The sequence below is a fragment of the Ctenocephalides felis genome, unplaced genomic scaffold (assembly GCF_003426905.1).
Source record: "Ctenocephalides felis isolate EL2017-DRISC unplaced genomic scaffold, ASM342690v1 CF-g0.4_SCAFFOLD_01170, whole genome shotgun sequence".
Lineage (NCBI taxonomy): Eukaryota > Metazoa > Arthropoda > Insecta > Siphonaptera > Pulicidae > Ctenocephalides > Ctenocephalides felis.
The window spans coordinates 42,837,445-42,865,235 of record NW_020537324.1 but is presented as its reverse complement, the minus strand read 5'-3'; the positions used below and the strand labels follow the sequence as shown (position 1 = coordinate 42,865,235).

The window sequence follows — 27,791 nt, the reverse complement described above, 5'->3', positions numbered from 1 at the left end:
AATGCATTTTTTAATGTAAAAAATCTGTAATTTTTGTTTGAGTTTTAATTACTGGGTAAAAATAGTAAAAAATATAGAACTTTACTAATTCAGTAAATTATAGCAGATGTTATCGCTTCCAAATTTTGAACACCAAGAATGAGCCTACTTATTTTTTGCACGAGGTCGTCCATGCCGGAAGTTGCCAAAGTTTCCATAGCGCGAATCTCGTGCAACATAGAGACCTGTGGGTATGTGGGTAGGTATGTAGCGACCTGACACACAAGGGTAGTTCACAGTGGTGCCATACCATAACAATGTGCAATGAAAACATGAACTCTATGTTATCGGAGGTGTAAAATCATGTCGGTCATTATACTTGGACCAAATTTTTTTTCAAAAATGGGTCATTATAAGCGAAATGTCAATGTAAGCGAGGTCAACATATCCGACTAGACAGCTGTTTTTTTAAGAAATTTTATATGGAAACCAAACTGCCTTTAAAATTACGTCATAATAAGCGGTTGTCAATATATCCGGCGTCATACTAATCGGATTCTACTGTATATATATAGAGGTCTGTTCAAAAAGTACCCGGAATTTTCGTTTTTTCAAAAAAATATTTATTTATTCGTCTACATTAATGTGGTCCCCTTCAAAGTAGTCCCCCCCAGATATAATACACTTATGCCAGCGTTTTTTCCAATTTTCGAAGCACCCTTGATATTCACTTTTTGATATGTCCTTGAGCACTCTCAGCGATTTTCTTCAATCGAGGAAAACCGCCGTCCTTTCATGGGTCTCTTCAACTTTGGGAATAGGAAAAAGTCACACGGAGCCATATCTGGTGAATTTTTGCACTTTGCAACACTTTATTTCATTTTTTACGCAAAATTTAATACAAATTCTTTGACTTTTCAATTCTTCCATTGTAAAAATCGCCGAGCTCAGAAAAACACGTCGAACCTTAGCGACTACCACAGACAAAGTAAACAGTGAATAGAGCTGAAAATTTCATCATACTTTAGGGGCATGTATACCAACACAATAAAAAAAAAATTTTGACAATCAGACACTCCAGACCCGCGAAATTTAATTATTAGTAATTCCGGGTACTTTTTGAACACACCTCGTATATATATATATATATATATATATATATATATATATATATACAGTGGTGTTGTGCTAATATTTTTTTGCCGGAACGCTAAAATTTAACGGTTTAAAAGACGGTTCTCAAGTTTGTTCCGGTTCCGTTAGAAAAAGAAAGAATCAAAAATCATTACAAAACCCATTTTGTGCACATACGAGGTCTGTTCAAAAAGTTTTCGTAATTTTCGTTTTTTCAAAAAAATATTTATTTATTCGTCTACATTAATGTGGTCCCCTTCAAAGTAGTCCCCCCCAGATATAATACACTTATGCCAGCGTTTTTTCCAATTTTCGAAGCACCCTTGATATTCACTTTTTGATATGTCCTTGAGCACTCTCGGCGATTTTCTTCAATCGAGGAAAACCGCCGTCCTTTCATGGGTCTCTTCAACTTTGGGAATAGGAAAAAGTCACACGGAGCCATATCTGGTGAATTTTTGCACTTTGCAACACTTTATTTCATTTTTTACGCAAAATTTAATACAAATTCTTTGACTTTTTCAATTCTTCCATTGTAAAAATCGCCGAGCTCAGAAAAACACGTCGAACCTTAGCGACTACCACAGACAAAGTAAACAGTGAATATAGCTGAAAATTTCATCATACTTTAGGGGCATGTATACCAACACAATAAAAAAAAATTTTGACAATCAGACACTCCAGACCCGCGAAATTTAATTATTAGTAATTCCGGGTACTTTTTGAACACACCTCGTATATGTATGTTTATTACAATAATAGGAACGTTTAATAAAAGTCAGTAAAATTCAAAAATGATTTATATGTGTATACATATATTTTGTAGAGTTTCGAACAAGAATCCAAAAAGTAATAAAAAACAAGAAAAGTTTTTTAATAAACAATTTTTTATTTATTTATTTATTTACTGTCGACGTTTCGGAACTAGGTACGTTCCATCTTCAGGACATCTGTCAAGAAACATGATCTTGATGAGATTTAAGCAAACAATGTTTAAGAAAAGAAAATGGATTTTTCTTAAATACTAAATTAGTTGAAAAAATAATAATGTACAGAAATGTGATAATATGATCAAAATGAAAATGATAAATCTTTTTTAAAGAAGACAAAACATATAGTAATTTTGTTTTACAAAAAAAAAATTACCTATTCGGGGGAAAAATAACTCATAAATTCATTTCTTGTTAATATCTTGTTTAGTGAAAAAGTGCTAACAATTATTCAAACATACAGGTAATTAATTCAATTTTTGTCATTAACCTTTTCTAAAAAAAAATTCCATAACTTTCAAAAAAATTTTTATCATTTTTAATATTCTGTTAGATAATCCACTCATTTATTTTTATCATTTTCATTTTGATCATATTATCATAAAATCTCATCAAGATTATGTTTCTTGACAGATGTCCTGAAGATGTAACGTACCTAGTTCCGAAACGTCGACAGTAAATAAATAAATAAATAAAAAAATTGTTTATTAAAAAACTTTTCTTGTTTTTTATTACTTTTTGGATTCTTGTTCGAAACTCTACAAAATATACACAAATCCAAGACTCTACCATTTAATCAGTGGCGTAACTAGGCCACCCGGGGCCCGTGGCAAATTTTTTTGATGGGGCCCCCCCGTCAGTAAAATCAAGTGGTTTTAATTTAATTTAAAAAAACTCGAAATTTTTCAACGTGTTGATTTAAATGTTATATATATATCCACGATTTGTAATGAATTGTATTAAAAATGAGTAAATCTACTTCGACTTATTCATATTTTATGGTTTTAAATTGAGAAATTATTTAAAATGTATGTATACAAAAATTAAAAAAAAAATTAAAATGTACAAGAAAACATAAAAATAAAAATAATTATAAGTCAAAATTAATAATTTAAAAGTACAATTACTACTTTGCTTTGAAAATCAAACATAAAATGTTTGTGTTTAAACATTGTAATACATGAACTATAGATAGGATTTTTTTATGACTGAATTCAACAGAGAAAGAACATAGTACTTTGGGGTTAAAAATAATTATTACATAACCTAACATTAACAATCAATTTTTCACGTGTTTTCTCAACAATCAAATCCTTTTTAATACTTTTTGAAAACTTCATATTCGTCATATACTCGCTGGCCCTTTTTGGTGAAGAAACCTATTTAAAATATGCATAAATTTGGAATGAAACAAAAACAACAATTTAATTTCAATAAGGTATTTATTAATTAAAATCTTTTCTTCGTGCTTTCTGTTCTGCAAAAGTGTCTATGACATCATCAAAATTTAATGAACGAGCCATAGTATTTTCAATAGTATTTTCAAAACTTAATAAAAAGTTAGTTTTCTATTAGTCATTATTTGCATATTATAGAGCTTCATAAATAATATTAAAGAAAATATTAAAAAAAATCACAACACTCTAAAATTATATTTTTACATTCTTACACGCTCATGTTTTTTTTCGAAGAAGAAAATTTTCATGTTTATTCTAACTTCTGTTATTAGTGAAATAAAACCAAAATTTGTTCGATTTTACTAATTTTTACGCGTATTTGGGGCCCCCGAGGCCTGTACAAATTAAAACTCTTTAAAATAATAATCTTACATTCCTCGCGTACTTTTTTACGCGTATTTGGGGCCCCCGTGGCCTGTACAAAATAAAACTCTTTAAAATAATAATCTTACATTCCTCGCGTACTTTTTTACGCGTATTTGGGGCCCCCGTGGCCTGGACAAAATAAAACTCTTTAAAATAATAATCTTACATTCCTCGCGTACTTTTTTAACGACATTAAATTTGGTTGAACGAAGTTTTCATAATTAATTCGTTTTTCATGATTTTTTTATATTATTAATGTTTCTTACGGTCATTGGGGGCCCCCTGGTTCGGGGGCCCCGTATATTTGATACGGCTGATACGACGGTAGTTACGCCCCTGATTCTTACGAAAACATACTTTTCAAGTAAAATAAAGTATTAGAATATAATGTAAAAATATTTCTGAGCATGCGTCCTTTTGGGCCGGGGCCCCCTTGGGCCGGGGGCCCGTGGCATTTTGCCACCCACGCCACCCTATAGTTACGCCACTGCATTTAATATACATACATATATATATATAGAGAATTTTATGATATGAGTGGAACGAATATTAATTGTTTAATATGAACAAAACAGCACTCAGATTTGTTTAACACAACTTTATTTTATGATTACAGACGTTTCGAGACCGTGGTGTGTCTCATCTTCAGTGTAATTTCAAAAACAGTTACTTATATACTACACATTCTTTAATAATATATTTAAATTTCATTTAATTTTTGATATACAAAAAACACCAACTATTCCTTGCAATGCTTGACACAGTACTAAAGAAACATATAACACTTACAGAAATATTCTAAACAAATTTGAAGTACTTATCTAGATGGAGACAGGATGGGTATCATTATAATGTAAACAAAAGGAGTGCTATCGCATACAAAAATCGATAAAAATGAAAAAACAAATTAATTTATTGAAAAGAATAAGATAAATGAAAAAAATTTTATAAATTATTAATGATGTTTATATAAGTGTCATGTAAAATATTTGTGTCGGTTCTTAGATTTATGCTATTGTTAGTCCGAACTATTAACATTGATTCTGCCATGCTCCGTTTAAATAAGTCTTTCTCATGGAATAAAATTTGGGGATTGTCAAAATCAAACTTATGGTTGTTGATATTAGCATGATCTACAAGTGTACTTTTAAATTTATGTTATCTATTTTTTCACATTGTAATTCATGTTGCCTGAGTCTCTTTTCTAAGTTCTGGCAGGTCTGGCCAATATAGGAGCAATTACAATCCAAACAATTTACTTTATAAACTATATCTTTCTTTTTTGTTAATGGAGTTTCATCTTTAATTTTGAATATAAAAATTTTAATTGTTTTAATGAAGAAAAAGTAATACGAATATTGTGTTTTTGAAAAGTCTTTTTGATAATTGGTTAAAATTATTGTCAAGATATGGAAAATTAATGAAAAAAGTTTTTTCAGGAACACTTGTTTTGCCAGGCTCTTCCGGTTTCTTATCAAAAGGTTCAAGTAATTTTGCGACTCTATTTTTAATAATTGGACAAATTAACTTATATGGAAAATTATTGCCAAGTAGGATCGTTTTAACTAATTTTATGTTTGTATCATAAAACAGAGGATCAGATAATAAAATAGCGTGATCTACAAGATTTAGAATGGTAGAAATTTTTATATTTTTATTTTTATATTGAGAGGAACATGCGAATTAAAATTAATGTATCTCCCGGATAATGATTCGACGTTACATTTTCTTGACGTAAAACTCATTAATAGAGGCGGTGTATGTTATACAGACTGGTACAGAAAAGATAGTTGGTCACAAAAGGAACATGCGAATTAAAATTAATGTATCTCCCGGACAATGATTCGACGTTACATTTTCTTGACGTAAAACTCATTAATAGAGGCGGTGTATGTTATACAGACTGGTACAGAAAAGATAGTTGGTCCGGGAGATACATTAATTTTAATTCGCATGTTCCTCTTAATATAAAAATTTCTACCATTCTAAATCTTGTAGATCACGCTATTTTATTATCTGATCCTCTGTTTTATGATACAAACATAAAATTAGTTAAAACGATCCTACTTGGCAATAATTTTCCATATAAGTTAATTTGTCCAATTATTAAAAATAGAGTCGCAAAATTACTTGAACCTTTTGATAAGAAACCGGAAGAGCCTGGCAAAACAAGTTTTCCTGAAAAAACTTTTTTCATTAATTTTCCATATCTTGACAATAATTTTAACCAATTATCAAAAAGACTTTTCAAAAAACACAATATTCGTATTACTTTTTCTTCATTAAAACAATTAAAATTTTTATATTCCAAAATTAAAGATGAAACTCCATTAACAAAAAAGAAAGATATAGTTTATAAAGTAAATTGTTTGGATTGTAATTGCTCCTATATTGGCCAGACCTGCCAGAACTTAGAAAAGAGACTCAGGCAACATGAATTACAATGTGAAAAAATAGATAACAAAAAATTTAAAAGTACACTTGTGGATCATGCTAATATCAACAACCATAAGTTTGATTTTGACAATCCCCAAATTTTATTCCATGAGAAAGACTTATTTAAACGGAGCATGGCAGAATCAATGTTAATAGTTCGGACTAACAATAGCATAAATCTAAGAACCGACACAAATATTTTACATGACACTTATATAAACATCATTAATAATTTATAAAAATTTTTTCATTTATCTTATTCTTTTCAATAAATTAATTTGTTTTTTCATTTTTATCGATTTTTGTATGCGATAGCACTCCTTTTGTTTACATTATAATGATACCCATCCTGTCTCCATCTAGATAAGTACTTCAAATTTGTTTAGAATATTTCTGTAAGTGTTATATGTTTCTTTAGTACTGTGTCAAGCATTGCAAGGAATAGTTGGTGTTTTTTGTATATCAAAAATTAAATGAAATTTAAATAAATTATTAAAGAATGTGTAGTATATAAGTAACTGTTTTTGAAATTACACTGAAGATGAGACACACCACGGTCTCGAAACGTCTGTAATCATAAAATAAAGTTGTGTTAAACAAAATCTGAGTGCTGTTTTGTTCATATTAAACAATTAATATATATATATATATATATATATATATATATATATTGAATGGTAGAGTCTTGGATTTGTGTATATTTTGTAGAGTTTCGAACAAGAATCCAAAAATAATACAAAATAAAAAACAAGAAAAGTTTTTAAAAAAACAATTTCTTTATTTAATTATTTGTTTATTGTCGACGTTTCGGAACTAGGTACGTTCCATCTTCAGGACATCTGTCAAGAAACATGATCTTGATGAGATTTTTGCAAACAATATGTTTAGGAAAAGAAAATAGATTTTTCTTAAATAATGAATTGAATTGTAAAAAATATAATAATGTACAGAAATATGATAATATGTTCAAAATAAAAATGATAAAAATAAATGAGTGGATTATCAAAACAGGATATTAAACATAATAGAAATTTTTTTGAAAGTTATGGAAATTTTTTAAGAAAAGGTTAATGACAAAGTTGAATTAATTACCTGTATGTTTGAATATTTGTTAGCACTTTTTCACTAAACAAGCTTTTTTAACGTAATGATTTTGTGAGTTAATTTTCCGCCGAATAATTAGATTTTGTAAATCAAAATTACTAAAAAACTTTGTCTTTTTTAAAATTATTATTTGAAAACACAAATAATATTGTTCTCTGGATGTTGTTCGATTGGTTTACGAAAATTAACTAAATGAAACTGGTGTGCCCTTTGTAACACGTGTAAACACTTGAACGAGAGATGTGAGATTGTATGTGTGTGTTTTTATATGTCAGGGTGTGAATACTTAAATTGTTGGTCTTAAAAGGAAGTCGATATTAATTGTTTGTCAAAAAGTGTAAAAAATTTAAATATGAATCATGTAATAGGTTGTGATCTGATCTAATGTTGACACTGTTAGAAACGTTTATGAGGATGAGACAACTCTCCGCGAATAACCTTCTAAAGATGCAACTTTCGTGATATAAAATCTTTGGAGTGAAATTAAATGAATGGGCGTTTTCTATAGAGTGTTGTACTAGGGTACTTTTGAAATTTTTTTGTTTATGGTGGACCACACTTAGTTCATGTTGTCTCATTCTCTTGTGTACATATTGGGAGGTTTGTCCAATATATTGAAAAGCACAGTCATTACAAGAAACAGAATATACTACATTAGTATTGAGATTGGATGGGGTGGGGGATTTAATGTTCGTAAAGAATTGGTTGAAGGAGTGTAAGGATGAGCCTGATACTAAAATGTTTTCTTCTAACAAAATTTTGGCAAAATAATAATATAAATCTTCAACGTATGGTATGCTGCAGTAAATAAGATTGGTGTTTTTGATGTTAGTACTGGTATTGGGAGAATTAATTTGTGTTTTTAAGAAAGTTCGTCTTTTTTGAATAACTGAATGAATGAGATTTTTTGGGTAACCATTTTCAATTAGAGTTATTTTTACTAGGGATAAATTTTGTGGATGGAAAGTTTGGTGAGACATATATATATATATATATATATATATATATATATATATATATATATGATATTCAGTTTTCAGGGCAATACATCAATTAAAAAATTTGTATGACTTTAAATCATTTTTATTTTTTCCATACGTTTCGACACATAGTTTTGTGTCATCTTCAGTGGACTATGTAATTGTAATAATCCTAATTATTTCCTGATTATAATTGTTCACAATGCACAATGAAACCAATTCTTGTCACTTTAAATGTAACAATAATAAATTTTTTGAATGAGTTATTTTATGAATTTGTAAAATACATCTCGCTATTCTGTATTCCGATGCAAGAGTCAATTTATAATTTGTAATATATAATATATATATATATATTGTATGATTCTGAATTTGATGTTGACATATGTATTAACAACTATTAATATATATGTGTGTGTATGTGTGTGTTTATAGTAGCATATATTAGCATTAGAATAATTAGCAATTTGGTAATGAGATATGATTCAATTGCAATAGGATGCTGAGTCTGGAGGATTTAGTGACAGACCAGGTGATGTGCCTGATCCCTTCCACACTCTATTTGGATTGGCGTCATTATCGTTATTGGAAGATGAAAATATTCTACCTGTAAATCCAACATATTGCATGCCTGAATATTCTTTAAAAAACATTAGTAAACCTCAAAGACTTACAATTGACATATAGTGCTTTGAATTTTTTTTATACTTATTTAGATGTAATAATTGTTTATAATATCAAAGATGCTTAATATATGTATATAAAGATTGCTGGCATTTAAATAATTGTTTGTAACATGTGCTAACTCACTCACAAGTAGATGTAATCCTTTTTTATTTGTATAATTTGCAAATCTTTTGTAAATTTTGTAAAAATTTCACTGCCACCACTGCATAGATTCATTTTCAAAATGCCTTTTTAACTCACGGAGCCCATTTGATTTTTAAATGTTTTTGGCAGACTGCTCATAATAATAATTTGCAATTTGCAAAGCTTGATATATACTAATAATAGCATCCAATATCTTTCGAACGGTTTTTGAATTTTTAAAATCGATTTAGAATTGCCATATAAAACGTGGACGAAAAATTTTTCACTTTTTTGCTATTTACAAAGAAACGACTCGGCCGATAGTCGCGCAAAGCTAATAAACGCAACTAATAACCTCATCGTGATGTATCGGATCGCTTTTTGAGAAAACGTCAATTTATGGTGAGAAATCTGTTCACACACACACACACACATACTTTTTCCAAATTTTCAGAAATGAAATTCAGAAATTCAAAATGGCTTGAAAATGAGAAAACATAAAATTAGCTAACCGAATTTTTTGATGGAAGCATAAACTTCTTCTTCGGGAAGTTAACAATATACATTTATAAAACTGTTTGTTTTTCAATAAGAGAATCAATAATTAATACCTCTTCATTTGGTGACAGCTAATTACGATACCTACTTCGAAATCATTAATAAAGCTAGTGGTGTGTGGCATCGCGCCTTAAGGCAAATTGCTGGAACCTCCCGTACAGTAATGCAATATTCGTGGAACATTCAATGTTTTCAAATAGATTATTATAAATTCTATAACTTATATATGCTTTCAGAAAACTAAAACTACAAAACTTAGTCAATCGAATTTAAAATGAAGGATATGATCTAATATTTATATGAATCATATAAACTTAATTGCAGAATTAAAATTATTTATTTGCAGTATATTAGTGTACTTTAGAACTTTAACTTAAGTAAAATTAAAATTTTATTTATTTTCGACATTAAAAGAAAATTAAATATTTTTTTCCCTAAAGCAATCGTTTCGTCGACACAAGCAGCAAAGTTTTCTGAATCATTTAATTCAGATGCTTAGTTCTCGTGAAAACTGCCATTTTTGCATATTTAACTCGGTATCTCCGAAACGGCTGGACCTAAAACTAATCACCACTTAAATTGAATATTTTTTGGATCCGAAAAATTGTATTCATACATATACACACTCACTCTCACACACACACGCAATCACACACATCTCGGGACTGAATTATAGATAAATTAGAGTTATTATAGATAAATTAGAGTTATATTTTTAGAATTATAGATAAATTAGAGTTATAGAAATTATTTTTGTATTTCTGATTGCTGAAATAAAGTGAAATAAAAAAAAATCTCGGGGCTGAGGAGAAACTGCTACCGGGCGCATCTGCACGTGTGGATTGGAGAAAGCTCTACCTGTTTCTGGTTCGCAAAACTTGGTTAGCGATTAGAAATATAGGGAAGGAGTAAAAAAAATAGCTCCCGTGTACAAAACTCTTCTACGTCTGGATAGGGTTGGTAATTCCATCTGACCATGCACAGGGAAAGTAACGTTGTTTATGTCAATGATTATAGATAGGTATAAAGCAGAAACGTTTACAGTACAGAGAATGGATACTTCATTCAGACAGTCCACAACCGTCAGACGCATGCGCAAACTGTTCGTCTGGCACAGATATAATGTATCTTATATTATTTTAATTTTTAGCACATCTCAACTGCTTTTCGGCAATAATAATGCAGACATTACATTTTACTTATTCTTAATTATAAATATATTATATTCTAATATTATCTTAGTTCATAAGTGAATTGCAATTTTTGGCAGATGACAGTTTTCATTAGTTTTTAATGCCAAACAATATCTCAATTATTTTCAACGTCAAACAATGATAAGCGGTTTTTGTAATTTTTTCCATTTATTTTTACTATGTAACTATATTTCTATAACCATAACATACTAAAAAATTCCCTTGACAGACGTAGAAGGATTTATCAAAATCGATTAGGAGGAATATCCTTTCATATTCGACTTTTGTTCCATTCATATGTCGAGAAATTACATTATTAATATATAGAGATACAACATAAGATTCAATCAGCCATAACATATAATACTTATACTTATTAGAATATATCAAGCTTTGCAAATTGCAAATTATTATTATGAGCAGTCTGCCAAAAACATTTAAAAATCAAATGGGCTCCGTGAGTTAAAAAGGCATTTTGAAAATGAATCTATGCAGTGGATGGGAATCATGCTGATTAGTTTTTGGTAAAGACTCGCTGAGACATGTTCTTGTAATTAACTGGTGAAAATTTTTTATACATTATTTTTTTAGCGATTGATAACATGGTCTGCCAGATCTGAAATATTACGCCTCGTTTAACTTTGAAAATTCGTTAAAGTTTGAAGAAATTAGTTGCGCTTTTTTGCGCTGGTCAAAATTAGACCTTTTCTAATAAAACACTAATCGGCTAATTCTAATCTAATTTCTCAAAAACAGTTGAGTCTATTTTAAAAAATTTTAAATCATTTAATGAAACTTAATAAGCACTTGCGTCGGTTAGATTTTTGATACAATCGGTGGATCCGTTTTTTGTTATGAGCAGAAAAGTGAAAAATTTTTCGTCCACGTTTTAGCCAAAAATTTTGAACCGATTTTAAAAATTCAAAAACTGCACGAAAGATATTATTTGGGAGTCGTGCTAATTACTTTAGTACAGAAATCGGTCGAGCCGTTTCTTCGTAATTAACTGTTGACAAAAAATGATGAAACTTTTTATGTGAACAGATATCATGGTCCTGAACAACATACTAAAATTTTACGTTTCTACGGCAAGTAGTTTAATTTTAAAAATTCATCAAAGCTTGAAAAAATATCATAGTCAGAATTTGTGTCAAAAGTTGCTTTTGTGATACGATGCGTCAAACATTATCAATTCATAAAAATTTATAATAATGAGCTACTAATTTTAGGACACTAGCACTAGTGTCTGTGCACTATAAAATATAATTACAGATATTATAAACATGTATGAGAGATATCAATTGGAAATAGAAATGTTTAGATTCAATTGATAGCGATAACTTTATTTTCCAAATATATAGTTGAAATATATAGTTATCTAAATATCTAAATCTCAAATTCGGTTGATTAAGTCAATTATTACATATTTCAGGAAGTACATGCAACTTCCTTCTTCTTAAGGCTAAATGCCACTTTCAACTAGGTTTCCTTTTTTTATAAGTTTTTTAATCTCGAAGCTATAGGAAAAACTACTTTTGCGCTCAAGGTTGGAAGTTGAGAATCCAGCCGCTTCTTTGAGTATTCCAGTCAAGTTTTCAATATTTTTGTCTATTTCTGTAGTTGTTTGCAGTCGTATACTCAGGTCTAGTTTTTGTGATGTAGATCCTACAGATAGTAACAACGGAGTATTTTCTGAGGACAGATCTATGAGTCAGCAAATCCGGATGTTTATTTGGATCGGATGGCCAGTAAGCTGGGGACCATGGTGTAACTAGTTGGTATTGGTATTTAGCCTTTAAAGTAAATCGTCTAATTTTAATTTTAACAAACGCCAAAAAACTACTCATTTTCTCAAACTTTGATGAATTTATAAAATTAAACTACTTATCGTAAAGCCGTAATATTTCAGTACGTTTTATAAGACTATACTATATATGTCCAAAAAAAGTTCCATAATAATCGACTTAAATTTTTTTTCAACTTTTTCATTTTTTTTATTTTTTAAAATCGATTCGGTAGTTTCAGCCCAAATGTGGACGAAAAGTTCAACCCTTTTTTTCAAATTACAAAGAAACGGTTCGGCCGATCGTCAGACAAAACTGAGAAACGATAATCTTCATCGAGATTGAAATGGGTTAAGGCGTTTTTGAGAAACCGTCGATCAAGTCTAATTTTGACGAATGCCAAAAAACGATACCAATTTTTGTAAACTTTGACGAATTTTTAAAGTTAAACGAGTTGTCATAGGGCCATAATATTTTAGTATGATCTATAAAACTGAGGTATCTACCGTCAAAAAAATTCTTAGAAATCGTCGAAAAAATTTTTTTAACACTTTATTACAAGAAAACGGTCCGGTCGATCTTCACCAAAAACTAATCAGCACGATTCCCAACCAATATCTTTCGAACAATTTTTGAATTTTCAAAATCGATTCACAATTGCGGGCTAAAACGTGGACGAAAAATTTTTCACTTTTCTGCTATTTACAAATAAACCCTTTGTCGCGCAAAACTGACAAACGATAGTCCTCATCGAGATATATCAAATGGTTTTTAAATTTTTGTAATCGGTCTAGCCGTTTTCGAGAAAACGTCGATTTACGGCAGAAAATCTGTTCACATACACACACACATACTTTTTCCAAATTTGGTCTCATTCGATTCAGAATGGCTTGAAACGTCGAGAAAACATAAAATTAGCGAATCGAATTTTTTTATGAAAACATAAACTTCTCCTTCGAGAAGTTAATAAAAGCATAATTATATTTTCAAGTTTTTGACTTTTTTTGGTTATAATTCTGGAACTCAATAAGGTATTCTTGCAATTGAAATCACCTCCGACAAAAAATTTGGAGCCAAGTGTCTTAAAAAATTTTTAGAACATGTTCAAATTTGATGTTGTTCCTTGGTAGACAGTAAGTAGCGGAGATGGTCAAAAGGTAGTCTGTAAGTAAGCGGAATTAAACTTTGTCTATTTGTAATGTTTCATGTTAGATTTAATTAGTATTGCATTTGCGGCGTGGCAGCCAGCATCATGTTGTGGTGTGTGATATGCTTTATAGCCAGGTATGTTGAATTCTGCGTTTTCTGGAAGATGTGATTTGCTTATAGAAAATATTTTAGTTTGGTGAATATTGGTGAATGCTATTGGCCATAGTACTATCCATTCCATTATTTAACTTTTACTTTTTACAATTAATGATAGCATGTTCATGATCATAGTGTTCTGTTAAGTGATTATGATTTCAAATTCATTATGGAGGTAAATGCTCGATGTTGTTATTTTGTAATTTTAAAACTTAAAAAAAATACTTAAAAATTATAGTATATTATTATTTATCTTGATGAAGTATCGATTCTTAAATTAGTATAGAAAAATTACTTTTTTAAAATATTGGAAATTATGGTAATTTAACACATCGGATAAAGACAAAACAGTTTATTATAATAATGCAATATGATCTTTTATGAGTTTTTGGTCTTTCTTACTCATATGTTTGACTTTGGTGAAAAGTACTCAATATATTCGATACTGATAATGAGTTAATTAAATTGGAAATAATTTTGTTAAATTATTATTAAAAACATAATCTTATTGTTTTTTTATTGTTTAGTTGAATATACTTGTAGTTGTATATACATTTTTTTTATATTTGTACTAGTAACTTTCAAATTTGTTTAGGTATTTGTTTAAGATTATAAAAATACCGGTATTTTACCGGTATTGCGGTTTTAAAATGGAAAATTACCGAAATACCGGTTTTGAAATTTTGTGTCGGTATTGCATTCCCTAAGTGCGACTCCATATGCTCTCTCATTACTTAGTTTGTAGGTGTGTACAAAATATTCGTACTCTGCAATTAAGTGCTCTGTAGACATCAGCATTATTAACATTAATTTAAACCATATTGTTCGGTAGAGTTTTGGATACAGTTGATCAAATTTAAAAACCGCGCTTAGCGAATTCTTCATGTCTGGATAGTCTACAACATATTGAATAAATGTAGACGGAGATTTTACCGACTCCGTGATGACGCGTTCGGGTGTCTAAGCACTGTATTTGTTTGATAATATCGTATGATTGTTAGACACTTCATCACCACTAATTTTACTTTTCTTTGAGTTATGTACTACTTGCCTCTCGTTAATAAGTGGTATTAATTACTCGTATTAATTTTTCATTCACGTTTTCGGGCGCACGGATCAACCGATTTGAATGGTTCAAAATACATTCGATTCCTATTGATAGGCAAATGTGCTGATTAGTTTTTGGCAAAAGCAGGTCCAGTCGTTACGGAGATAAAGAGCAAAGAGTGCAGAAAATAGAAATCGAGTTTTTGAGAGAACAATCGAATCATTCAAATCGAATGGCTGACTTGTTTGTGCTTCACTTATCATCTACTTTTTAGCCAAACATGAGGAAACACAATAAATAGCTCAGTATCGATATCCCACCGATCCAAGACAACTAGCTTAATAGCATAAAGTTTTTCACAATTATTGAAGTAACTGCTTAAAACCAAAATGAAGAAAACTGCTGGAAACGATCTGGCTTATTTTAATCGATCTAAAATGCTAAAAGAACTGTTATGTAAAGGTTTTATATTGAATACCAATTCATTATGATGTTGAGGTTTGATCTTTGGTTAAATCAATATCAAATTTCTTTAATCAAGATGATTCACAAAGTAGATAAATATTCCAATCTTGTCACTTCTTGCAGACACATAAGTCAACTTATTCTATCTTTATATGTTTTTTACCACTAATTCGGGTTCCGGAAATAACACTCGAACATCCTACAATATCATGGAATTGCTTATTTATTAACTTTCCGTGGGGAAATTTTTATATATTTTTACGTTTTGAAAGTTTCTGACTATTTTGGCATACCTTAGAAAAAATGGATGTGGGTGTATGTGTAGATATAATTTTTGTCGAGAATTTTGGGAGTACGGATCAAACGATTTGGTTTGATCGGTTGATACGTTCTCTCAAAACGTACAATTTCCATTGAAAGGGAGAAGTGCTGATTAGTTTTTGATAAAGTAGATTCAGCGGCTTTGGAAACGTGGAGCAAAAAGTGAAAAAAACTACAGTTTTGAGAGTATCAACCGATTCGAATGATTCAAAAAACATTTGATTCGTATTGATTGGAGATGCGCTGATTAGTTTTTGGCAGAGACACGTCCAGTCATTTTAGAGATACGGAGAAAAAAGTACCAAAATTACAGTTTTTGAGAAAACGGATGAAACGGATGTTGTGAGTGTGAAGAAGCGGTTAGTTTTTGAGGAAACAAAAAACTTTTTTCAAACTTACGAAAAAAATTAATTTAAAAAAAATCAAATATCGAAAATGATTCGGATTCAATTATAATTCTGGTTGAAATTATAATGCTTACTTATATACTTGAAATAAATAATTTTAACTTGCATTTCAGTTAAGGACCTTCATTATCATTTTGATTGATTAGGTTTTGTTTACTTTTCATATATGTAATTTCATTTTGTAAACATATATAAATGTTGTCGTTCATTTTATGAACTCTTATATTTTGTCTATAAAATACGAATAATGAAAGTTACTGTATTTATAATAATCTGTTTGAAAACATTTAAAATTCTACGAATAATTCATTACATTAATGCCATGCACCACTAGTTAAACCTTAAAGTTGACTCAGCGTTGTCCGACTCGTTTTTAACGCACGCTTATCAATGCGGGAAACACCACAACGAAGTATTCTGGGATCTTCTTGTATACTTTATATACTCCTGGCTTCTCTACAACTAATTCTAGTCTTATTGCAACGTTCGCTGAAGACATTGATATTCTTGCCTGCCACACTAATTCACAAAAAAACATGGAGAAGACTTACTCATGCAGAAGGTAAGCGAAATGAAAATTTATATTGCACTCTTAGCAGAACATTACAAACAACTAAATGGTCGGCCATGGAAAACAGGCAGTACCACAAATGTTGTTATTTGGTCATGTGCCAAATTTTGTTTTCAGAACGCCGTCAATAATAGCAACCCCTGATTTGTAGCAGCACCATTAGATGGCATAAATTTGTACAGCTGTTACGCGCCACCTAGTTTTACTATATCTGATTATGATGTTTTCTTAGATTGGTAGAGGATGCAATACAACATTACCTCGTAGCTATAGCCACTAACTTAAACTCATGGGCAGAATGGGATTATAGGGGGACTAATGCAAGAGGTAAAGCACTTTTAATTGCATTTACTTTTGTTATCAAAAACCTCAAAATTGGTATTAGATATCTATATTGCTAGTGACCCCAATGCAATCATCTGGAAAATATCAAAAAAATAAAAATCTTAGAAGACTTAGTTTATAGCGATTTAAGGCCATTGGGTGAAAAATAAAATCGTTTGATGAAAGTGCCTTGAGAATAGCCTTAAATTATTTCAGAATTACCTATTATTTCAGAATACTCTAAGGTGCGTATTAATGAACTGATGCTGGCAATAAGCAAAGGCTGCGATGTGAGTATGACCCGTGAACAAACTACAAATAGGCACGTCGGCAATTAAATGAACACCAAGTTGAGGAAAATTCATGGAAAGGCATTTTAAGATCGTAATGTCTTGCCTCAAAAGTCACCCAATTGGTTTACCAACTTGTCCACTACTCCTAAATAAAATATTTCAATAATTCATACTCTACTCCTAAAGACAATATTTCCACCGCAACTTGATTTAACTACCAGGTAACACATGTTAGTCTAAATAATATCAACCTATAATACTGGAAGAGCTGATGGAAGCATCAGGTTGGAAATAATTGGGCACCGGGGTTAGATGGAATTTCTAATATTGCTTTGAAAGCATCAATATTGATTTTTCCGACAATATTTCTGAGCATTTATGATACAAGTTTAAAAGAACGGGTTTTTAAGCGAAGATGGAAGCAATAAAGATTAGTATCCTTTCTTTAGTTTCCTTCTCCTTCTCTCGAAGGAAAGAAAACACCCGACGAACCGTCATCCTACCGTCCGATATGCATGTTGGATGCAGCGGGTAAAATTTTTGTAAGAATAATTGCAGCTGTTGATTCACTATTAGCAGACAATTAATATGATGTTTTTAAAGGATGATCAACTATTGATACTATAATACTTGTAGTTGAAACTGCAATTTCTGGAACCAGATGGAATGGCGATACAAAATAGAACTATTTAGAAGCTACAGTAGACATCAAGAATGCTTTTAATGTCGTAAACTTTGATTGCAGTACGAATGCACATCGTGATAAGAACGTGCGAATGTACCGTTATAGTATAGTCGCAAGCTGCTTTACAAGTAGAATACTGACGTACGATGGCACAAAAAATGTAATATAACCGGGCTTTGTTCTATGCCATTTGCTATGGAATATCATGGTTGATGGCTTATTGGTACTGGAGATTCCACCATGTGTCAAAATAGTACAAATACAAATATACAAATTATGTGGTCATAGTGGTTGTTGCCAAATGCATTGATGAGATTGTCAGTTTATTAGACACAACTTTGGTAAAATTAGTCGCTAGATAGATACAATAAGTCGGCACAACAAAAGAGTAAAGCTATTCTTATTACAAGTAGAAAAGTAATAGAGAAGCTAAAGATAGAAAATCTAGAGATCGCATCAAAACCTTACATTTTTTACCTAAAAGTAATACTTGATTCACGATTAAATTTCAATCCGTAGATGGAATATGTTAGCGCAAAGGCATCAGTAGTCAGAACAAGTCTTGTCCTGCTGATTCCTAATATTGGAGGTCCAAATCAAAGAGAAGGATGTTACCATCTACAGTGGTTACCTGAATGCTGACATATGGTATTTTCATATGGGCTGATGCTGCCTTTAAAGTTGCTTGTGCATTTCGCACATTATCAGAGGAAGCAGTGTGCGTTATTTAAGGAACTCTGCCTCTCATAGTCTTAGCAGATGAAAGACAAATAATTTACCTACAAAGAAATCAACAACTGAGTCCAGAAAAGTTGATAATAGAAAAACGGCAGAACAGCATTGACCGGTGACAGCAACAGTGAAGTGAGATGCCGCAGTGAAGGGCAGATGGGCACGTCGTCTCATTCCAATATCAAAGTCTAAAAACCCAGTCTGGATGCGTAATCGCATTTCCTCCGCTATACAAAAAAAACTCCAATCCTTCATATGATCCACGACGACGCTTTAAAGGCAAAGAAATTTCTATGAAGCATGAACCGAAAAATGGATCAATAAAGCTAAATCTGTTCATGTAATATGAACTCCCAATAGAAGTAAATGTTCTAGTACATCTTTTCACAGAATTACAATACCATCACCCTGCACTGGTAAATATCCAGGATTCTTCTTGATTAAAATATTGTGGAACAAATTGAAACACATAAGATTAAGGGTCAAAACATTCACATGGCTGATTGGCCATAATTTAAAACTATCTTTGGAGAGCTTGGTCTATAATCTTTCGTCCAAATTGGAGTTACGGTATCTAGCTCTGTCTAGATAATGATTAACTGATTTTTTATTTTCGTGTTATCTTAAAAAATAGAAGCCGTAGTACTTATAGTGGATGCTATAGCATTCATCGTATATAATGATTAAAATATGATAATTTGACTATCTTTATTAACGATGTTTAATCAATTTTTTTATATCTCAACCAATTTAAAAATAGAATGACTATCTATTATTTTGTATTATACCTATATGAGACTTTGTCCGCGAACGTGTTAAGAGCTTATCTCATAATATAATCTGCCCGTGGATAAAGATAATCTGCCCATATGATGAATTGTTTAGGATCTATAGCGTAGATATAATCTATGCTATTTATCTACTCAAGGTGAACTTATATTTTCTAACTATTTTTAACTTCCCGTTATAGTGATGGGCCGAAAATGAAACTTTTTGCATATCACCACGTTTTGAAAGTTTCTGAACTTTTTGGCATGGCTCAGAAAAATGGACGTGTGTGTATATGTATGTGTGTATGTATGTATAAATACAATTTTGCGTCCACGTTTTCGGGCGCCCGGACCAACCGAATTTTGAATGGTTTAAAAAACATTCGATTCCTATTGATAGGGAGATGTGCTGATTAGTTTTTGGCAAAGGCAGGTCCAGCCGAGTTTTTGAGAGAACCGAGCGTCCGATTTGAATGATCCAAAAAACATTCAATTCGTAATGACGAGGAGATGTGGTGATTAGTGTTTAGCAAAGACAGTTCCGAAAGTTTCGAAGATACCGAGCAAAATGTGTAAAAAATGGCAGTTTTTGAGAGAAATAAGCATCCGATTTGAATAATTTAAAAAACTTTCTGCTTGTGTTGACAAAATAATTGCTTTTGAAAAAAAAATCATTTCAATTTTTTTTAATATCAAAAATATTAAATTTATTATTATTAATAATAAATTTATATAATAAATATTTAATAATTATATTTAATAATTAATAATAAATATTTAAATATATAATTTTAACTTTGTAATTCAGTTTATACAATTCTTATAAATATTAAATATTCCTCGAACATTTCGTTACAGTACGGAAAGTTCCAGCAATTTTCCGATTTTGCGTGTTTTTATATATTTCACAAATAAATTTAAAATGAAGATTTCTTTTTAAATATATATTCGTATTTACTAAAAAAAATCATTAGCAGAAAACAAGAGTAATTTTTTTATTGAGGCAGTTAGTTAACGTATCGATAAAAAGTGTATCTACGCGTGTTTGCATTACCGATTGTTGAATGAGGAAAACGATGTTATGTATCAATATTATTAGTAGCGAGTTACCAATGGAAATACAAAGAAACTAATAATACACTATGGAAACTTTCCAGTCATAATGATAACATTGTCAGATATGAAAAGTTGTCAAAATTACCTATAGCAATAATATTGTTTATGTTTTTGTATTATATAGGGCCTGATTCGCTGATTATATTGTAATTTATCCTCAAAGCAAACCTTCAATTTCTTTGGTAATGGGTGAATTGCGATTGATTTTTATGACGTGTTTATATAACATTTAAAAGTTTCATATATTTTTGTTATTTTAATATTTAAAAAAATATTTTTGATCAAATTTTTAAGTTGCACATGATATTTTACTTTACTATCAAAAACATAATTTAAAAACCGAATTGTTTTAATTTACTCACTTACTATTTTGTATTTTTGATTGTATTCCCTTTTATGCTATCTAGGGCATTTATTATCTTGCATTAAAGAAAATAAAGGCAATTGCTGTAAGCAAAGTAACTGCAACCTTTAATATGAATTTTTTAAATCCATTATTATAAATGACAATAATTGTTACTCATTATAGTTTATACATCAATGAATAGCTTACAGACCAACATGTTTCCGCTAAGAGATAATATAAACAAATTGTATTTACTTTCATTTTGAAAGCATCATTTTACAATAGTAAAGATTCTTTATTCCTATATACAATGAGTCATAAAACTGGCCAAGTTGGCCGTAAAAAAACTCAAGTGTCATTTGTGATACGTGAAGCTGAAGAACGAAGACATAGAGCAGGTATTAATGCCTTGCAGCTTGATAGTAATATGTCTCGCTTATATTCAGCTGGACGAGATAGTATTATAAGGGTATGGAATTGTTCACAAAATGTCCAGGAACCCTACATTACTAGTATGGAACATCATACCGACTGGGTCAACGATATTGTTTTATGTGGTGGTGGAAGAAATTTAATTAGTGCTAGTAGTGACACAACTGTGAAAGTCTGGAATGCACATAAAGGATTTTGTATGTCTACACTTAGAACTCATAAAGATTATGTTCAAGCTTTGGCTTATGCTAAGGACAAAGAGCAAGTGGCAAGTGCAGGTCTGGACAAAGCAATATTTCTGTGGGACGTTAATACATTAACAGCACTACAGCTAGTAATAACACTGTTACTACATCAAGTTTATGTGGTAATAAAGAATCAATTTACAGTTTAGCAATGAATCCAAGTGGAACAGTTATAGCGAGTGGATCAACTGAAAATGTGATACGATTTTGGGATCCTAGAACATGTCTAAGGCTAATGAAACTCAAAGGCCATTCTGATAATATTAAAGCCCTAGTTGTTTCAAAAGATGGTAACCGATGTTTATCAGGAAGTAGTGATGGCACTATAAAGCTTTGGTCAATAGGAGAGCAAAGATGCATGCAAACAATACATGTTCATTCAGGTGCCGTGTGGACCCTGCTAGCAACAGAATCTTTCAGTCATGTTATATCTGGTGGTAGAGACAAAAGAGTATATATGACAGAATTGAGAAACACAGATCATAAGGTATTGATTTGTGAAGAAAAGAATTTTATTTTTAAATTTATGCTTTTCAGTTGACTACCAAAGTGTGTGGGTTACTACAGCAGATTCAGATATTAGATGTTGGAAATTACCTCGAATTTCACATATTAGCCAAGAATGTGCTAAATATACTCCCAGCTTAATAATGACAATTAAAGGAGCTGCCGCAATAAGACAATATCACATTTTAAATGATAAGAGACATGTTCTAACAAAGGATTCAGAATTAAATGTTGCTTTATATGATGTACTGCAAGCATCAAAAGTTGAAGATTTGGGTCATGTGGATTTCGAGAAAGAAATTACTAATAGGTTTAAAAAAGTGTATGTGCCAAATTGGTTTAATGTAGATTTAAAAATAGGTATGTTATCTATAAATTTAGGACAGGATGAGGTTGATTGTTTTGCAGCCTGGGTTTCTGCGAGAGATGCGGGTTTGCCATCCTCAGTTGAACCTGACAAGAAAGTGAATTATGGCAACTTGTTATTGCAAGCTTTATTACAACATTGGACTTCTTTAAATATTGAAAGGGAAATTTATGAACAAATAACAGTACCAAATCATACACCATTAATATTCAGTGAAGTTGGAGGCCGCACCTTATATCGCTTGCTGGTGAAAGATGCATCAGGAGAGAATGAATCATCTCTTCTGAATGATACTATACCACAATGGGTAGTAGAAATTATTGTTAATCGTGATATACCAAAATTCAATAAGATATCATTTTATTTATTACCTCATCCAAGTGTTTCTCCGCATATATTAAAACAGGATAAACTTAAAAGAGACAGACTTGTTGCAAATGATTTTATTCAATGCAGAAAAGTTGCTGAGCATGTGATAGATAAGGTTTTGAATGCTGAAGTTTCATCAGGCAGTCCACAAAATCAATCTGATAATAGAACAATGACCACATCTACTAATAATTCTACAAGTGCAAATTTAATGGTGATGTCTAGTGCTCCTAATAATACAACAAATTTCGGTGTAGGAGAAGGTGATGGACCACTTCCAGAAGAGAGAGTAGAATTACTTTGTAATGAACAAGTACTTTCTCCAACAATGGATCTGCGAACTGTAAGACATTTTATTTGGAAATCTTCTGCTGATCTGATGATTCATTACAAACCAATTAAATGAATGTATGACTGTGAATATGTTTATAAAAAAAATATAACAAAGTGACATTTAAATAATAAATATATTTATTACATGGATTTATAGAATACATATGAAGCAGGTCTCTAATTATCATAGTTAATATTATTTTATCAATATATAGTGTTTTTGGGCTATTCTCAACTAGTTCTGTATTGCTTGTATATTATATATAAAAATCGTGAAATTATTATTCTGAAACTGTCATTGGAATATATTGAAAACTAATAAAAGTGATGATGACAAACTTCCCAGTGAAGCAATGTTGTTTTTCTTACACTAAGTCAATCAAACAATATATGCAATATATTAGAAAGAACAGAACATATTATATTCTCACATTGTCTGAGGAAACAACTATTCCACAAATCATTGTGAAAATTTCAATAAAATTTAATTCAATGTCTATTTAAGATATTGTCAAGGTATTTGCCTGCAGATTATATCTGTAAATCTATGAAAAAATAAGAGAGAAAGGGATATGGCTAAGGTAAATTTTAGCTTTGACAGCTTGCTGCATCAATTATTTCGATAAGAGTGAAGGGAGTGAAGGGTTATAATCATGTATTCATCCTATTCTAATATTGACTAGGGTGATAATTTTTGGCTGTGTGTGATAAATAAACATCCAGTATCCAGACATAGATAAATAAGTATCCATGCTTATTTGATAAGAAAATCTGCTCAAAAAATTAAATGATTTTTTTGAATATTGGTACTTTGATTTTACTTGTTGTGCTTGTGCTTCATATGCCTTGTTAGGGTAGAGTCACTTGTCAATTGTACTATTTGCTAAATTGTTACCTCGTACACGTGCATGAGTATATAAATGTTGAATTGATAAGTTATTGGATAAATCCTTTTAATTGCCATGTGAAAGCGCTTATAAATATGTCAAATCGATCTATTCGCTCTTTGTCTTATCAAAATCGTTTGAATGATAGCGTATTTTGTCCAATTTTCTACAAAGAAATTGCAAATATAATGCACGGCGCTGGAGATAGTCCTACGCCACATGAAGAACCGTTATTTTGGTTGAAAAAATTGTAAAGCATGAATTATCTTCTATAATAGACGAAGCTTTGCATGTGTTAGATAAAACAACTGATCACGATAATTTAGTTATAACGCATGATAATATATTTTTTATATTAAGAAAAAATCCCTGCCAGTTAATGCGAATTCAAAAATATCTAAAGGATCTTGATTCCTGTAAGAAGATAGAAAAGAATATAACAGGTAAAAGTGAAATTAATCACTATACCAAAGATGAAATATTTAACATTGTTTCTGAAATGCAAGATTTGTATAACTTGCCCGATTATTGTGATAATGATTATGTAAATTTTAGAAAACTGGATCGAGCGGAGAAAATGTCGAGGTATATAAGTATATCTAGTGTGCATAAATTATAACCATGTAGTTTAAAGTTAAGTTTTTTGTTCTTCACAATTTTAGAATACTAAATAATGTGCAATATGCTGCATACGCTGTTGCTCGTCAAACATCTTTTTGCAACAATTCAGCGAAGGCTGTCATGGCTAGAGAACAGCTAATGAAGTGGCTTATACCCAACAATGATGTAAGAATCTTGAATATTTTGAATATGCTCACCTAATTATTAGAACAAGGTTTTTCACATCAATTTGTGCCTTTGAATCAGTATATTATTTGGAAAATTTAACTAAATTTAATAACACTTAGCTATAATAAATTGGCGATGTTAAAAAACTCAAGTGGCTAAATAAGTTTCACAGAGTTGTCACAGTTGTCAAAGATATTGCACAAATGATCTATTAGCATTATAGGTTTAGTGCATTTTTTATTTTTTTACTTTCAATTCAAATTTTTACGAGGTGTTAAAAGTACCCGGAATTTTCGTTTTTTCAAAAAATATTTATTTATTCGTCTACATTAATGTGGTCCCCTTCAAGTAGTCCCCCCCAGATATAATACACTTATGCCAGCGTTTTTTCCAATTTTCGAAGCACCCTTGATATTCACTTTTTGATATGTCCTTGAGCACTCTCAGCGATTTTCTTCATCGAGGAAAACCGCCGTCCTTTCATGGGTCTCTTCAACTTTGGGAATAGGAAAAAAGTCACACGGAGCCATATCTGGTGAATTTTTGCACTTTGCAACACTTTATTTCATTTTTTACGCAAAATTTAATACAAATTCTTTGACTTTTCAATTTTCCATTGTAAAAATCGCCGAGCTCAGAAAAACACGTCGAACCTTAGCGACTACCACAGACAAAGTAAACAGTGAATATAGCTGAAAATTTCATCATACTTTAGGGGCATGTATACCAACCAATAAAAAAAAATTTGACAATCAGACACTCCAGACCCGCGAAATTTAATTATTAGTAATTCCGGGTACTTTTTGAACACACCTCGTATATGTAATGAATTCAAATTAAAAAGATGTATTTCAATCTCAACATTTATATATTGAGAGTAAAATCATTTGTGTTGGTTGTTTTGGTGGAAAAATTTACAAATAAAATTAAAATTATGAGCCATTCTTATAATTAGTAGTTTATTCAATGCATATAAATCAATAAGTTGATTATGGTCAAGGTAATTAAATGTTGAGCTTATTGATTTCTAGCCCTTTTATAAAATACACATATATACACATATCAAATATTGATAAAAATATTGCTTACATGAATGCATTATCTATTGCAGGTTAAATTGATTGGCTTGAGTTTGCAAATAATAGGCTTTCTCTTGCATGAAATTGTAACTGTAATAGTTGATATGGCTCTGCTTATCAGACAAGAACAGGGCTTGCAAGATTGCAGTCAAATTCGGCCAATATCTGAGCGGGAGATCACTGAAGCTGTACGACGATATTCAGTTTTACATTGTGGAATAGCCTGTCAACATTCAGATTTTAATAATACATCACGAACAACTGTATTTCTTTAATAATGTGGTAAATTTTATATATTTATATAAACATTTGTTTCAAATAATATATAATTGAAATTATGTACTCAAAACTTGAACACTTGTTTATTATTGAGTTTTCCTCTTATTTATTGTAAAAAAATATTGAGTTTTCCTCTTATTTTATTGTAAAAATTTAGTTAGAATTAGATTAGACCGTGGTAATTTTGCAGTCCATTAAACAAAAATGGGTGTCAGTCAATGCAGGCCTAAAAATGGAATAATGGCACATACTTGTATTATACTGATATGCAAAAGATTTGGAAACAGAGAGAGAAAATGTTAAAACAAATTTTATGACAAAATTCTAATGAAATCGATTGATTAGAATTACATAATTGAAGTAGAATATAAACAGCAATATGTCAATAATATGGTGAGAATAATGTAATAGGATATGGCTAAATATTCTTTCACAAACTATTATATCACATATGTATTTATTTTTTAGCTGATTTTTTGAAAAAAACCCAAAATTTACACAATTTTCAAGAATACCAAAAAAGTTTGAACATTTAAAAAAAATTTAATTTTTTTTTGTAAATATCCACATAAGTTGTTTGTAGAATACGCTCGTCGCTCAATTTGATAAGCACTTAAGCAATGTAAGCATGCTTACAGTATTATGATAATATTTAACTTGTTCGTTTGTGTTTGTATATTTGTTAATGAAGATTTCATCAGGACTTGCTCTCAAATGCATAGTCCTTTGACAATATGAATAGAACAGCTTCAAACTCATATGGAGGACATAATTACTACATTACTACGTAGTGCATTGACATATTAGTCTAATCATAATACACTTTAAGGAAAGAGGTCAGTTCTAGGAAATTGTGTAAGAAATCAAGTATGCGCTCCTACAAGAAAGACATAATACACAAATAAAAAGCTGTTCCAGCTGTTTAAAATTGGATTACCACTTCACACGGATCTGAATATACTTGGGAGAAAATGAATTGCTTAAGAATGTCAAATTTTGCACGGGATGATTATTAGTTAATGAGAGTTAAGAATGACAGGCGATGTAATGAACTAACACTATATGCATTATTCACTAAATTTCAATAAATATTTATATTAATAAGTAGCAAAAAGAGTAGAAGTTATTTCAGTAGATGTGATATCTATTATATATAAACCGGTGTATTGCAGTGTATTTGTTGATTTATATTTCGATTTGATTGTATATTTATTATAATATAATATTATCTAGTATATTTTTGTTATTATTGTATTATTACAAAACATAATAGGATTGTAATACCAAATTTAGTTTCAAATACCAGTGCACTAAAAATCATTAATTTTTATTTCAAATTTTGCGCCATTAATTTGAATGCCAAAAGCAGCGCCATCACGTCGAGCGGAGGACCCTTTAAGTATTCCTTCTGAACGTAAAAATCAGGCGAGAAAAGCGGTTATAACTGTATATGAACACGGGGTATTCTAATGTCTCGGAGCCAAGCTGTTTCTTTGTAAATCGCAGAGAAGTGAAACATTTTTCGTCCACGTTTTAGCCCGCAATTGTAT

At 30.5% G+C, this 27,791-nt stretch overlaps 3 protein-coding genes across 3 annotated transcripts in view; all 3 read left to right on the top strand.

The window, feature by feature from the left end:
- The window catches only part of LOC113367257 (geranylgeranyl transferase type-2 subunit beta-like), a 40,407-nt gene extending 31,494 nt beyond the window's left edge, over positions 1 to 8,913 (top strand). The window contains 1 exon segment of the mRNA XM_026608883.1: positions 8,725 to 8,913. Within this exon segment, the coding sequence (XP_026464668.1) occupies positions 8,725 to 8,913 (189 nt within the window).
- A 12,268-nt stretch (positions 8,914 to 21,181) lies between these two features.
- Positions 21,182 to 23,375, top strand: LOC113366284 (WD repeat-containing protein 48 homolog). The gene is given in 4 exon segments (XM_026607865.1): positions 21,182 to 21,709; positions 21,712 to 22,148; positions 22,150 to 23,074; positions 23,132 to 23,375. Coding segments are annotated over 4 exon segments (1,956 nt in total). The 5' UTR covers positions 21,182 to 21,264; the 3' UTR covers positions 23,281 to 23,375.
- A 541-nt stretch (positions 23,376 to 23,916) lies between these two features.
- Positions 23,917 to 26,237, top strand: LOC113367256. The gene is made up of 5 exons (XM_026608882.1): positions 23,917 to 24,061; positions 24,455 to 24,537; positions 24,650 to 24,679; positions 24,757 to 24,880; positions 25,995 to 26,237. Exons 3-5 carry the CDS (start codon positions 24,672 to 24,674, stop codon positions 26,235 to 26,237), a joined length of 375 nt encoding a protein of 124 aa, XP_026464667.1. The 5' UTR covers positions 23,917 to 24,061; positions 24,455 to 24,537; positions 24,650 to 24,671.
- The last annotated feature ends 1,554 nt before the right edge of the window (positions 26,238 to 27,791 follow it).